This window comes from Ailuropoda melanoleuca, chromosome 5 (genome assembly GCF_002007445.2).
Source record: "Ailuropoda melanoleuca isolate Jingjing chromosome 5, ASM200744v2, whole genome shotgun sequence".
NCBI lineage: Eukaryota > Metazoa > Chordata > Mammalia > Carnivora > Ursidae > Ailuropoda > Ailuropoda melanoleuca.
In genome coordinates, this window is record NC_048222.1 from 62,784,728 (window position 1) to 62,800,419 (window position 15,692).

The window sequence follows — 15,692 nt, forward strand, 5'->3', positions numbered from 1 at the left end:
TGCCCTCTGCGTGATGGGAGGCGGAGTGCTGAGGCCTGAGGTTGACTTTTGTGGGGGTTTGGTCTTCAGGTATCTGGAGCAACATTTTCTCCCTGAACTTGCTGGATGTCTGGTATGGCCTCATCAGCTCTGATGACACCCGGAAGCAGCACATCAAGGACAAGATCAGGAGCCTGGGTAAGAAGCGTGACAGGGAGGGGAGTCTGGGGTGAGGCTACTTCCTCTTCAGATGCTTGCGGGAGGGGCGCTATCCGAGGGGAGGCAGGGCCAGGCATTTCCAGGCCTTTCACTGGACCAATGTCTGTTTCTCTGAGCCCAGAGGAGTCTCCTGCCTCCTTGAAGACCTCCTCATGGTTGGAGGCCTCATGGCTGCAACCCGGGACAGCACTGGCCAGGGCGTTTAAGGGCTTGCTGACGGACAGGCCGCTCCACCAGCACAGCTGCAACTTCCTCCGGGGCCTCCAGCTGCACCAGGACTACTGTAGCCAGAAAGACTTCTCCACCTGGGCAGGTAAAGGCCCCCACCGTGTCTCCCGGGTAACAAGCTTGGGCTCCCAGGAAGGAGATGGACTGTGGTTAGGACTGGCAGAGGACTGGGGGGGGGGTGGGTCACAGCATCCCCTTCTGGGGTTGGCCTACAGAAGGTCTTGGGAAGGGCTGGGGTGGCGTGTGCATACAGAGAGTGACGTCCAAGGACAGAAGGGGACATGAGGGCAAATGCAGTGTGAAGGGTAGCTGATGTGTGGCAGAGTGGCTGCCCCTGACTGTCACCTGCCTCCCCCATCAGACTGCCAGCCAGACTCCACTGCTAGCCAGCTGACTCCTCAGGAGCCCCAGCTCTGCCTGGTAGATGCCGGCTATTTCCTCAACACCAGCTGTCCCTCCATGTTCCGGTCAGGCCGCAGGCTGGACCTCATACTTGCCTTCGACTACTCCCTACCCTCGCCCTTTGAGGTACCTTTGGTTGTCCCCTGGGAACCCCAGACACCCTGCAGCCAGGCCACGCTCCAGGAGCAAGACACAGAGCCACTGGGCCACTGGCCCTGACCTCCTGGGTCCCCAAGGACTCTCAGAGTCCTGCCAGGGCCCTTGGTTGGGAAGGACTGTGGAGGTGCTGGGGCCCTGGGCTCCCAGGACAGGTGGACAGGGAGGAAGCTCGCTGGGCCCACCCCAAGAAGAACAGCTAGAGGAAGGTAGAAGGAGACCCTGACTTGTCCACATCCCCATCCCCTTGGGGCCTCCCTGGGGACTCAGGAGCAGGGCAGGATGGGGGGAGGAATAGGGCCCTGATACAGAAGTGGGTCCCCTACCAAGGCCCTCTAGGCCCTGGGATTTGCATAACCTAGCAACAAAATCTCAAATGGGAGCAGGAGTGCTGGGTCTGTGCCTCCTGTAAAGATATTAATGAAGCAACATGGCAGACCACTGGAATGTTCGCCTCCCTCCGAGACACTGTGTATCTTGACCACACACAGGCCAGGACCAAGTTGTCCTGACACTGAGCAGTCCATTTGGGCTGGAGCTCTAGCATTTTCTAGAACACTGACCTGAGACAACCAGGGAGTAGCCGGTTCTCTGTGGGCCCCCCTCTCCCCAACCAGGCACTGAAGCAGACTGAGGTGTACTGCCGGGCCCGAGGACTGCCATTCCCTCGAGTGGAGCCCAGCCCTCAGGACCAACGCCAGCCAACAGAGTGCCACCTCTTCTCAGACCCCTCCTGCTCCGATGCCCCAGTCCTGCTGCACTTCCCACTGGTCAACGCCTCCTTCAGGGACCACTCAGCCCCTGGTAAGGCCCCCTCCCTTCCTCACTGCCTGGCAGCCTGGACCCTCAGAGGCCCTGCCTGCGTCCTTCCCAGTGCTCCTGCAGAGGGAGGGGGTCATCAGGCTAGTCCCACTCAGTTCTGGACATGGCAGTGTGCTGGTCTCTGCTGAGGATGCCACATCCCTGCAGAGCTCTCTGCTCTCACTGTGCTGCTGTCCTGTGTCATGACCCCAGGCTCCTTTGGCCCCCCTGCCCTCCCCCCGCCAGCTGCACCTGGGCTCCCCTGCTCCCCTGTTCTGGGAATCCCGGCATCCAGAGGCCTTCCTGCGTAGTCCCCGTCTGCAGCCATGTCCACCCCTGTTCAGGCACCACGTTGTTGGAGGGCTAGGCAGCCAGGACAGAGAGGCCCCGGGCCCCTGACTCTCAGATTTCTCCAGAATTTACCTGTGGTTTCTCCCCGCCGATCCCGGCCCAGCCTGTGGTCTTTTCTCAGGAAGCTGGGACTCTACTCTGGTGTTCCTGAAATGTAAACCCTCATTGCACACTTTCCAATCCTTGCCTCCTGCCAACTGGTCAGACCTTTCTGGTGGGAAGGCCTCACTTCTGCTTTCGTACATTATTCCTGTCTTCCTGGTTTCCACTCTAATTCCCACACCTTCCAGCTTTACCCTTAACAGGCTCAGCCCACATCTTGGAATTCTCTCTCTCAAAGAAGACTAGCTTCTTACAAAGCAAAAATCCCTTTGGTTTTTAGACTCTTGTTTCCATGAGTTTTAAGAATCCTTCACTAAGCTGACTGACTTTGTGGTCCGGCTGTTTCCACCTTGCCCCTGAAGGTGAAACAGATACGGTGGGGTTGCCTGAATAGTGGAAATGCATTGCCACAAGGAAGTATGGGGAGCAGCAAACACTTCAGGTCTCAAAATAGTACCCTACTGTCCACATTTCTCTTTCTGGGCAAAGGACACAGAGGACTGGGGGGAAAGCGAGGAGCCCCTTTAGTGAGGAGTAGCCCACCCTGTGCCCAGCTGCAAGGCTTCCTTCTGCCCAGCTCGGGAGGCCTCTGGGTCCTGCTCCTAACCCCTCCTACCCCTGGACAGGTGTCCGGCGCAGCCCTGCAGAGCTCCCAGCTGGCCAGGTGGATCTCACTGGGGCCACCTCCCCCTACTCCCTGTTCAACATGACCTACAAGGAGGAAGACTTTGATCGTCTGCTGCAGCTTAGTGACTATAACGTACGGAACAGCCAGGGCGCCATTCTGCAGGCCTTGAGGACTGCCGTGAAGCACCGGGCCCTGGGGGCCAGGCCTCCAGCAGCACTGATTTGAGGCTACTCAGGGACCCCAACCCTCTGACAACCCTCCAGGGGCTGGGGGCTTAACCCAAGCACAGCTGGGTACGGCCACAGCCCTCGCTGGGCTGTCCAGGCCTGGGCCTCCTCTGCAGTGGGTCTCACGGCCCCCAAGTTCTCCCTCACCTTCATCGCTGGGTGGGGAGGAGCTGAAAGTACACTCCTCCCCAGACCAGTGTGCAACATAGCGGGTCCGACCAGACAGATGTCCACATGTCATGACTTTCGTGCCCGGCGGAACGGATTGGGGTACATGCTGCATGTATCAGACCAGGAGTGGGGACAGGCAGGGCAGGCCTGACTGAGAGGTGGCTCCGGGCAGCAGGAGTCACACTGTGTCCTGAGAGTCTCCTCTTCGTCCCTTCCTCCTCTTTCTCACTCTTCTTTTATACTGTCTTTAAGCAACTTTAGTGACATATAATCCACATACCACGTAATTCATCCTTCTAGAGAGCATGACTCGATGGCTTTTACTATGTATTCAGAGTCGTGCAAACCTCCCCACGGTCATTTTGAGAAGATTTGCATCACCCCAAAAAGAAACCCCTCACCCCTTAGCTGTCAACCTCAACCCTCCATCCCCAGCCCTAGGCAACCACTAATCTACTTCCTGTTTCTATGGACTTGCTTATTGCGGACATTTCCTATACATGGAATCACACAATATGTGGCCTTCTGTGTCTGGCTTCCTTGACTCAGCATGATGCGCTCAAGGTCATCTACATGGTAGCGGGCATCAGTGCCTCATCCCTCTATGGCTGAATAAAATTCCCACACTTTACCTGATGGTCATTGGGTAATGGACACTTGGGTTGTTTCCGCTCTTCAGCTGTTCCGAATAACGTTGCTATGAACAATCACGTACAAATCTGTATGTGGAACATGTTTTTCACTCCTTTGCATGTCTACCAGGAATGCACTTGCTGGATTATAATGTAATTCTCTGCTTCACCTTTTGAGGACCTGCCAGCCCATTTTCCAAAGCTGCTGCTCCGTTTTCCATTCTTGTCGGCCTTGTACCAGGGCTCCATTTTCTCCACATCTTTGCCCACACCTGTTACTGTCTGTCTTTTGATTTCAATCATCAGAGTGGGTGTAAAGTGGTATCTTATCGGCATTCCCTAATAACTAATGATCTTAGGGACCTTTTCACATACTTTAGGCCTTTTGTAGATCTTCTTTAGAGAAATGTCTATTCAGATCTTTTGCCCATTTTCATTGGATTATGTGTCTTTTTTATTATTGTTAAGGTTCTTTATATTTTCTACATACAAATCCCTGATCCAATGTATGATTTGCAGTTTTTTGCCTAATCTGTGGGTTGCCTTTTCACTTTCCTGATGATACCATGCTTTGAAGCACAGAAGCTTTCTTATTTTGATGGTTCCATTTATATTTTCTTTTGCTACTTGTGCTTTTGGTGTCATGTTTAAAAAACCATTGTCTAATCCAATGTCATGAAGATTTACACCTGTTTTCTTCTAATAGTTTTATGGCTTTAGCCCTTACCATTAGGTCTTTGATCTATTTTGAATAAACTCTTGTATACGGTGTGAGATAGGGGTTCAACTTCATTCTTTTGCATATGAGTACCCAGCTATTCCAGCACCATTTGTTGAAAGGTTGTTCTTTCCCCCATTGAATTGTCTGGACACCATCCCTGAAAATCCGTTACCTGTGGATGTGAGGATGTGTATCTGGACTTATTTCATGGACTTATTTGTCTGTCCTTATGCTATACCACACTGTTTTGATAACTGTAGTTTGTGGTCATTTTTGAAATCAGGAATTGTGAGCCTTCCAACTTTGTTGGTGGGCATGAACAAGGGTTAAGCAACTTGCTCATCACTAAACTCAAAAGTGGCAAAGCCAGCCCTGGAACTGGAGACTTTAAAATCAAGCCAGATTTGGGGCATGTGGGTGGCTTAGTCCCTTATGCACCTGACTGGCTCAGGTCATGATCTCAGGTTCCTGGGATCAAGTCCCATGTGGGGTCCTGGTGTCATGTGGGGTCCTGGGGTTGAGCTCCCAGCTCACTGGGGAGTCTGCTTCCCCTCTGCCCCCCTCCGTTTGCCCCTCCCCCTGCTCATCCTCTCTGTCTCTCTCTGTCTTTCTCAAATGAATAAATAAAAGCCAAAAAATTTTTAAAAAAAAATTTTTTTAAATCTAGCCAGGCTTCTAACTGCTACACCGCACTGCGTCTCTGGGTACTCACTTTATAGTGTGCCCCATTGTACAATGAAGAATTAACCTTACCTAAAGAGAGGTCTGGCCTTTGCTCTGGGCTACTGAGAGGTGATCTCGAATGCCTGCCTGCGGGGAGTGTCTGTGTTTGCCTGGGGCTCTGGCTGCTGGACAGCCTCATGGTGTGATTTGTGGTGGGGCCTCTGGAACACTCGGTATCCATTCCCACCTCCAGAGGAAATGGAACTAAAGCCATGAGTCCGACATCCCAGAGGATTTGGAGACCAAAGGTCAGCCACGTGGGAGGTATGTGATTGAGACCCAGTAAAAACTCTGGACACCAAAGGCCCGGGGGAGTTTCCCTGGTGAGTAATATTCTGTGGGTATTGTCACACACTGTGGCTGGATGGGGAACAATGCCTGTGACTGTGGGGAGGGAATGACTGAGAGCTCCACTTAGGCTCCTCCTGGACTCTGCCGTGTGTGCCTCTTCCTCTGGCTGGTCTCAATCTGTATCCTCTCACCGTAAAATAAACAGTCATCCCAAGTACAGAGCTTTCCTGAGTTCTGTGAGTCACTCTAGCCAATTATCCACCCTGAGGTCCTGGGGACCCCGGAATTGACATCCAGCAGGTCTGAAGGGAGGGTCGCTGAGGCTTAAGGCCACACCTGGTGCGTGAGTGTACATGTGGGCATATGAGTGTGTTTGTCTCCCCCAGCCCCCCACCCCCTGACTAGCTGCTGTTACCCCAGGTTCCCTGACTACCTGAGGTCTCATCAGCCTATCCTGATCTGAGCAAGGACTGCAACTCAGGCAGCTGTCAGGCCCACCCACAGGCTCCATATAGACTCCGCAAGGCTCTTGCTGCAGCCTGTGGGCCCCTCCTGGACCAGGCCTGGAGCTTGACTCAGGGACAGGAAGGCCCTGTAAGCTGACTCATCACTGCCCCTGGGCCCGTGCTGGCAATCTGCTCTCTGCTCAGCACAGGTGGTGACAGTGGGAACAGCAAACAAAGAGTGAACTGAGAGATACTTCATTTTCCTGTCATATTTTATTTAACAATGTATAGACCAAATGAGAATAATAATATAAAAGTAATTGCTTGATGAAATTCAATACAAACTTAAGATTTATGAAAAGTTCTTAATTAGGAATGGAAGGGCATTTACTTAACCTGATATAGGGTTTCTCTGATGGTTAAATTTGTCAACTTGGCTGGGTCACAATGCCTGGACAGTATTCTAGATGTTTCTGTGAAGGATGTTTTTGGATGAAATTAACACTTAAATCGGTGGAGTTTGAGTAAAAGAGATTACTCTTCACAGTGTGGGTGGGCCTCATCTAATCAGTTGAAGGCCTTAATAGGCTTACAACTGACCGCCCCCCCCCCCCCAAGCAAGAGGGAATTCTGCCAGCCGACTGCATTTGGACGCCTTGAAACTCTCCCGTGAGTCTCCAGCCTGCCAGCCTTCCCTGCAGATTTTAGACACGCAAAGCCTCCACGATTGTATGAGGCAATTCCTCACAGTAAATCAATCAGTATCTCTCCCTCTGCGCTCCTCTCCCACCCCTCCTCCCCTCTCGCTCTTCCTCTCTCTCTCTCTCATATATATATTTATATATGTATCTCCTGTTGGTTCTGTCCTGACTAATACAGTATCCATTAGAAGAAGAAAAAATGCCCTGTCATCCTGAATGGTGAAATCTTAGACATTTCCTTACAGCTCAGGAGCAAGTTCAGGATGCCTGCTATCTCCGTTTCTTTGTAACCATTTCCTGGAGCTCATTATCTCTCTGTGGGCTGGGAATCCAGGCGTGATGTAGCCAGTCCTCTGCAGGGAAGGTGTGGGCCGGGCCATCACCAGCAATCAGCTCACGAATCAGCTGGGGAACAGTTTGCCTCCAAGCTGACCCATGTGGCTGCTGGCAGGACTCAGGTGCCCATGGGCTGCTGGCTCGAGGCCGCCCCTGGTTTCCTGTCACTGGGCCTGTCCACAGAGCAGGTCACAACATGGCAGCTGGCTTCATCAATGTGAGCAAGCAAGGAGAACCACAGAGAGGGTCTGAGGGACATTCTAGAGAAAGCAAATGACCAAATTCTATGACAGATCAGATTCAGGGCTGTAAGGGGGTTAAAGATCCATAGAAGAGGCTGGAGGAGTTTGTAGCTGAAAAGAATGGTGGTGGTGAGCATGGTGAGGTGCTTTAGAGAGACTTCTGGCCTTTGTGGTGGGTTTGATTTAAGAAATTGTCCTGTGGTGAGCTACCTCCGAAACCATGTCGTCCGCCAGAGGAATGTGCTCAGAACCACAGTCTGGCATTTTTGAGCCTTAAACTAGGGAAATGCTCTGGAAGACAGGAGCAACAAATGCCAACACACAAAGTTCTAAAGAGGTCGAGCCCAGCTGTGGTTTTATTTGTTTGTTTATTTTTTTTAAGTAGGCTCCACACCCAGCATGGGGATTGAACTCATGACCCTGAGGTCAAGAGGTGTCTGCTCTACGGACTGAGCCAGCCAGGCGCCCCACCAGCTGTGTTTTTAAAAGGCCCCAGAATAGCAAGGAGGAGAATGACAAGGCGGCCAGAGCCCACACAGTCAGAGTCCAGGGGCCTGACCAGATCTCAGAGCTTTAGCTCATCACTCTCACCCCCAGATAAAGAAAGTAACACCTGAGGATGTGATGCAACTTGTCCAAGGTCACGTGACAGGCTCAGGACACGCGCCGTTCATCTTGTCATTATCCTTCTGTTAGGAACGGTGCCCATTCCCTTGTGAGGGACGGCCCTCTCCTCCATTCTCAGCCCAGAAGCTTAGGGCTCTGACCGACCACCCCCACTCTGGGATGGGCTTGTGGCCGGGCCTGGCCTCAGAGCAGCGTGCTGCATTTCCTGAGCCACAGAGACTGGCTTAGATACAAGTAGGCGAGCAGCCAGACAGATACCGACAGACGTTTTTAGGACTACACAGGTGGGTACTTTCTCCCACTGGACTTGAACCTGGGTGAAGGTGAGGCTGAAATGAGTGCCACCATCTGGCTGTGAGGAGGGAAGAGCCTGTCCGAGGATGGAGGGAAGACAGAGGCCAGGCCCAGAGCTGGAGAGAGACACTGTGCCGTGTCAACAGTGTCAAGCCCAGGTTTAAATCAGCCCCCCTCCTGACTGTTCAATCATTCATTCTAATATGTTCCTCCCTCCTCCCCCCATTTTTTGGCCTAATCTCACCTGAGTTGGGATTTTCGTGGCCCACAATTGTGAATCCTAACTAATATATTAAAAAAAGAGAGTTTAAAGGAGAGGAGAATGTTGGACTCAGAACCCTGAGGTGGAAGAAAAAGTAGGCCTTTGCCTCTGGGCAATCAAGGAAGAATTTAAGGATCAGGTTTATACCCTAGAGTCACTCGTGCATGCGTGTCCCAGGAGACATATATGAGACTGTGGCAGCACTATTTATGTTCCCCAAAACTAAATCCAAATGTCCATCAATAGGGGAATGGATAAATAAATTTTCTCCAACAGTAGAATACTATACAGCAAGGAAAAATAATGAGCTATTGGCTTTGCACACTGATATGGATGGATCCCAAGAACACAGCATAGAGTGAAACAAGGAAGTGTGGTTGCATTTGGATTAATACCCAAATATCCAAAACTTAACCGTATCTTATTTAGGGATATATACATATGTGGTAAACATAGAAGTCAGGAAAATGATGAACACAAATTCAGATTAGTTGTTACCCTTATAGGGAAGTTAGGATTACAGAGAGGCACACAGGAGCTTCAAAAGCATTGGCAATATTCTGGGTCTCGAGCCAGGGTGGTAGGGGTGGTGAGTACTTGGGTATATGTGCATTATTACTTTTTACGTCCTATATGCGAGTGTGTAGGGTATCTCTTCTTCTGTATTATGAAACATTCCATAATAAAAATAAATAAAAGAGCGAGGATTGCTACCTGGGTGCCATGGCAGCCTGCAGTTAGCAGGATGCTGTTCCCACACCTGAGGCGGCAGCTCTGTGCACAGCAGAGGGAACCAACAATGACTGCCATTCATTGAGCATGACCCGCGAGCTGAACTCTTCTAGACCTTTGCATTTTCTTATTTAATTCTCACGCTAGCCCAGTGAGGTAGGTGCTGTGCTGAGAGTCTGCGAGGCTGGAGTCCGTGACATAACTTGCCCCAGGCCACAGAGCCAGCGAGAGAGGCGGAGCCAGGGTCCGAACCCAGGCCCCCTGCAGAATCCAGGTGCCAGGCCACCCCGCCGCATACTGCCAAAGCCCATCTTTGGCGGTGGGACAAGCCCCCGAGAATTCTCATTCCCAGTGCAGAGCTGGACCAGCAGACACATCACAAGCCAGGAGGCCTAAAGAATGTCTCATCCTCCCACAGGCTCTACGGCAGCTGAATCCGTGGTACAACTTGGGTCCTGACTGCCCAGGACCGAGAGCGAAGTCATTTAGCTTGGGACTGAGGGGGTTCCTGGGACTTGGGAACAAGAACACTGCAAGTCCGGGCACACCAGGAAAGGTTTGTCGTCCTAGCACCTGGTCGTGAGCGGTAAGCAAGGACAGAGAACAGGCGGCCCTGATGTTGCGCAGATGCAGGGAGATGGAGAAAACACCCACATGACTCTTGACCTTTGGCATTTTAACCCATCCGCTAGTACAACATGACCCAGGCAATGTCTCGAGCTTCTTCTTTTTTTAAAGATTTTGTTTATTTATTTATTTGTCAGAGAGAGGACAAGCAGGGGGAGCGGCAGGCAGAGGGAGAAGCAGGCTCCCTGCTGAGCAAGGAACCCGATGTGGGCCTTGATCCCAGGACCCTGGGATCGTGCCCTGAACCAAAGGCAGCCACTTAAGTGACTGAGCCACCCAGGCGTCCCAATGTCTTGAGCTTCTACTAATGAGAAAAATGTGTCCTTCTTGTGTAAATGGACAAGGGAAAGCAGGAGCGCACGTCCCTTCCTCATGGGCAGAGGGAGGTATAGGAAGGGGAGCTAGAAGCATTTGCTTCCCAGCAGAGAGCCACAGAAGGGAGCCCAAGCTCTTCTCCAGCCGTGCTGGGGAGGGCTCCGGTCTAGAGGGAACAAACCTGGAGTGGAAGCCTGAACAGTGAGGTGCCTCCTGTCCTAGAAGGTGTTAGAGACCGTGAGAGAGCTGGAGTCGAGATCCTGGTCTGTGTACCTGGAGATGAGTACTGAACTTTTGTTAGTCTGTTTTCTTATCTCTAAAAGCAGACAACAATAACCACTTTGCAGCCTTGCTGTAAAGATCACACAGAACACCGTATATGAAACAGTTGCCGTAACATCAGCACACAGGTACTTAATAAATGAGAGTTATTTTTAATATGTTATTATTTTAGAGATGGACCTGTATCCTGATTGTGAGATTAAGACAGAGCAGTTTTATTTACGTAAACGATCACTGGTTCAAGTACAATTACATCCTGGGTTGTGACACTTGATAAAATGCCTGGTTTTAAAGCAGGCAATTAACTTCTAAGAGGCATGGTTACAGTTTAGGAAGCCACCACCAGGGGGCGTGTTGTCAAATGACCAAAAAAAAAGGCGAAGCTCAGTGGATTGCAAATGCATAGCACGTACCCATCACTGTAAACCATTCCACAAAATATGCTTTAAAACTCAGGTAGCAACCTTAAATGTTAATTACTAACCAGGACATGCATCTATCTTCAAGGAAGGACATGATTCAGAGGCCTACATAAAGCCTGTCATTGAACTACTATCTCAATCCAATAGCACTTGGAATCTCTCTCTTTATGGCGAGGATGTCCATCACCATGAAATAGATAAATGACTCTTGGTGTAGTCATGCAACCAAATACTATGCAGCTGTAAAAGTGAGCGCTGTGTCTACACACAACAATATAGATGGATTTCATCAACATAATGTTGAGTGTAAGAAAGCAGGCCGAAAAGAGCATGGAATGACTGCATTTATAGAAAGTTCCAAAATAGATGAAACGAATTATGATATTAGAAATCAGCTTACTGTTTACCTTTGAGGTTCAGGAGAGCAGTGCGTAAGGAAGGTTTCTAGGATACTGGTAATGTTCTGTTTCTCGATCAGGGTGCTAATTCCACAGGTGTGCTCAACAGTGAAAATTCATTGAACTGCACACTTAAGATTCATGCACTTTTTTGTCTGTACATAAAGCTTCACTTGAGAGTTTATTTTAAAATGCTGGGGACACCAGCATCTGTATAGTGGGCTAACACTACTAATAAGTGTTCCCATCACTCTTCTCGGCCAATGATCCTTGTGCAGTGGCCTCAGGTGAGAGGGTGTAACCAGGGCTGGCCCTATCACAGTGTGTCATCTTGTTGACACTAGGGGTTAGCCCAGGGGCCCAGACTGAACTCAAGCAAGCTGATCAGAGCCCTTTTCTAGGATAAGGGTATCTGGTGAAAAAAACTTCTCTCTTGATGTGGGGCTTGCTAAATTTGGGCTACCAATGGCTATATCCCCACAGGTGGAAGGAGACTGTCCACATTAGGAGAGAATGAGGTCAAGGGCAAAGAGAAGCAGAGGGAGGATGTGGGAGCAGGACAGAGAGTCTATTTCTTCAAATCCCACATTCTATCCTTCCTCAACTTCCCAAAATGTTCATTTCTCAATTCTGTGAGCTAACCCAGTGTCTCTCCCAGCTAGATGAGGCAATAAATTGCTCCTGATACCTACAACTGAAGCAGTCCTGACTAATCCATTGAGCAACTGGGTGGATGACAGAGCGTGTAGTGGAGTAGGCAACAGGAAGGGGAGGAGCACTCTCTTCTGGAGAAAGTCTGAGCATCATGAGTCTGTCTCCTCCGGGAAGGGGTGAGAGCTCTTCTGGATGTCAGGCTCCATAACTTGACATTGGTGTTTGACGTGATCTTTATCTACACAGGGGTGATGATTAGTGCCTGAGGTAATAGCATATAATCACTCCCCTAGCTGGGGGTTCAAATTGAGATTATATTTTTAAAAATTATCAATATAGTTGACTTCAAGCCTCCACCTAGTCCATCTTGGAAATGTGTCTTTCCTGGGGAACCTGTGTGGCTTAGTGGGTTAAGCATCTGACTCATGATCTCAGGGTTGTGAGTTCAAGCCCCAGCATGGAGCCTACTTTAAAAAAAAAAAATTGTCTTTCCTCCCTGGATTTCTCCCATCAGTAATCATCACAAAACCTCCAGGGATGCTTACTGGCCCAAAGATGGCGGGTCTTGGCCACTAAAATCTTGAGGAGAGGAAACTAGACAACATCCCTTCCGCCAAAATTCCCAGCTGCTTTTGCTCTCAGTGCCACATGGTGTCACTGTTGAAGCACGGGACTACTTCTGGCCCCTGCTCGGTCCTGGGGCCTGGATGGTGAAGTACAGATGCTCCCGCTACTCTGGTGTCTCCCTTGCCCACTGCTGGGTGGTCTGGGTCGGCTGACCGTGGACCCCACTGGCAGCTGCTGCCTGATGTGCCCCTGTGCTCCCTCTTGGGAAATGAAGCTGAGGGGGCATCTCAGTGCGCACATCCACAGGCTCCACTCCCCCGGGGGCAGGTGGTTTTTGCTGGCCTGCCATTTTCCTGGTTCAGATCCACTCTGGGTTCCTCAGCTCCTGCCATGTGCACCAGCCCACAGACACGTGCCGCAAGGCCTGGGGTGCCAAGGTGCCAGGGTCTAAAACTTTTCTAGACCACAGCTTCAGGCACAAGCTGGCCCTGAGCTAACTTCCTTTCCCTCTGTCTGCATTCTGGCCCCTGGAATGAGGGAAATTTTAACTCAAGTCAAACCTTGCCCCATTTCCTGCTCTTCCATGAAGAACTCCTCAGTGTGTGTGTGTGTGGGGGGGTAATGCTAAGTGAACACCCTTACAGCAGGTTCTTTTTTTTTTTTTTAAGATTTTATTTATTTATTTAAGAGAGAGAGCGCGCAAGTGGTGAGGGCGCAGAGGGAGAGAGAAGCAGACTCCCCACGGAGCAGGGAGCCTGACTCGATCCCAGAATCCCAGGATCATGACCTGAGCTGAAGGCAGACGCTTAACTGACTGAGCCAAACAGGCATCCCCATTAAAGCTGGTTCTTCAAGGAAAGTTAGGAAGATGGCCACACTCCCCTTTGTGGGGTAAGAAAAAGAGACAATATATCTTTCTTTAGTTGTTAAAAAAAATCATTGTTATACCGAGATCATTTTAGGAGTCTCAACTGAACTGTAATAGTTCTGTGAATCAGTTCTGGTATTAAACCTGGGTGATTAAAGCTATACTTTCTGGGATAGCGACTGGGCAGAGAAGGCGCTGACATCGATCGCAGCCTACTCTGTGCCAGGCATTCGTCCTCACACCTCTCTGAAGCTGGCACCGTCATTATTATCCCTGTTTTATAAATGAAGCGACCAAGGCTCAGAAAGTTTGGGTAGCTTGCCAGTAGAACGCTCTGGAGCTGTGGGACCCCTTCCCTTCCCAAAGCCCAGGCCAGCTTCCTACAGGCTCGCTCCATCCAGTTTGGCACCAAGGACTACTGGAGAAGCAGCAAGCCTTTGGTGACTTCCCTCATGTCACCCAATACTTTTTCCACAGACCTGAAAGGAGATATTCTAATTGATTATTACCTTCTTGTATCCATGGCTGAAGTTGAATCAGCTACTCCCTGATTAAGCCTTTCCTGAGCTAAATGAAGGGGGCTTTTGTTGCCTGAAACCAGAATGCCCTCAGGAGCCAACAGCTGAGAACAGCGGCAGCTCCTGTGCTCTGGGCACTTGCCGGCTGCCAGGCTCTAATGTAAGCCCTTTACAGAGCCAGCTCTTTCCAGGGGAAACAGGAAACAGTATTATTTTTCCCAATAACTGTCCCCAACTACTCTGTCAAAGATACAGATATTGGAGAAAAGACAGTCCTCCAGACAGTATGAGATGACCATTGTTCACTTAAATAACATACATTATTATGCGTATTATATTTCTATTTGTGAATTTTTTCATTTCCCTAAAATCGAAAGCCCACAGGTAGATGCAATGCTTATGAAGTAGGTCCACTGCTCCCCAACCTGAACATACAATGTTGCCTACACAATTAATTAATTAAATACACCAATGAGCCAATCCCCAAAATTCTAATTTAAACACCACTGGGTCTATTTTTAACACTTAGTATGAATTGACTTGATATTGCTGGACTGTTCAACAAACCCTTGCTGTACATGGTTTTCTCCCTCTAAGTCTCCTAAGGAGGCTTTCTTGTTGGAAAACTTCTTTCCTTAAAGAACTCGCCCCTGAAAACTGAGGATACCTTTTTTTTTCATGCATAGGACTTCCTACCTTCTAAACTATTTATTTTAATCTAACAATGCATCCTGCCATTTTAACCATACCATAGAAATGTCTTTTCTTTACCAATGCTTTCTGCAATGAAAAAGAAAAATTATCAGTCATGTATCCAGTTTCCAGCAAGCATGATTTTTAGGAAGAACCGAAGCCAAATAAAGCCAACAGCTAAAATTTTACATGGTGAACTTCTAAAGAATCCCATCTTGGGGATAAAAATAATGACCTACCAAAAATTAGGCTTGTTAAGAAATAGTAGTCAGAAAAGAAAATTCACAAAGATGAAGCTTTGAAGGAAACCAGATTTGCCACCCCAAAATACGCTGCTCTGGTATGTCGGTCATTTTGAGTAAGAGGCACTTAAAACAGCAGGTGCAAGAGGATACCTGAACTTCCTTTCTCTTCCTGAAAGCTGGAGGTAAAATGCCCACGTGGAAGATGCCTTCCCTCTACTAGGAGGAAAGAAACATTCTTGTCAGCAAAGATGAAGCTCTGAGGCCGAGAGGAATCTATCCAGCAGACCTGGTTAAATGAACTCTTTTTTTTTTTTTTAAGATTTTATTTATTTATTCGACAGAGATAGAGACAGCCAGCGAGAGAGGGAACACAAGCAGGGGGAGTGGGAGAGGAAGAAGCAGGCTCATAGTGTAGGAGCCTGATGTGGGGCTCGATCCCATAACGCCGGGATCACGCCCTGAGCCGGGGGCAGACGCTTAACCGCTGTGCCACCCAGGCACCCCTGGTTAAATGAACTCTTACCTTCCCAGTTACTTTTCCACCATTAACCGCGCTAGTGTAAGCCCCTTTGTCTTGCCACATTTTCACAGTTTACTACCCTTTGTCTGACTTACTATATCTAAGTGTTTGGCTCCAGCTACTTCTTTGGATCTTCATTTTTCTTGTGGGGGTTCCCTTGCGCGTGTTTTGTTTTGTTTTGTTTTTAACCTATTAAAATTTGCATTTTTCTCTTGATAAGTTGTCTTTTGTTACACAGCTCCAGCCAAGAACCTAAGACAGTAGAGAAAACCTTGTCTTCCCTTCCACTATAACAGGTAAAATTTCATGGTC

At 49.4% G+C, this 15,692-nt stretch overlaps 1 protein-coding gene across 4 annotated transcripts in view; it reads left to right on the top strand.

Moving 5' to 3' along the window:
- The window catches only part of PLA2G4D (phospholipase A2 group IVD), a 29,072-nt gene extending 24,402 nt beyond the window's left edge, over positions 1-4,670 (top strand). For all 4 annotated transcript variants that reach the window (XM_034661104.1, XM_019801959.2, XM_002913249.4 and 1 more), the window contains 5 exons: positions 70-177; positions 320-511; positions 788-954; positions 1,602-1,788; positions 2,865-4,670. In XM_034661104.1, the coding sequence (XP_034516995.1) occupies positions 70-177; positions 320-511; positions 788-954; positions 1,602-1,788; positions 2,865-3,091 (881 nt within the window). In that variant the 3' untranslated portion in view covers positions 3,092-4,670. The remainder of the gene's footprint in view (positions 1-69; positions 178-319; positions 512-787; positions 955-1,601; positions 1,789-2,864) is intronic.
- The last annotated feature ends 11,022 nt before the right edge of the window (positions 4,671-15,692 follow it).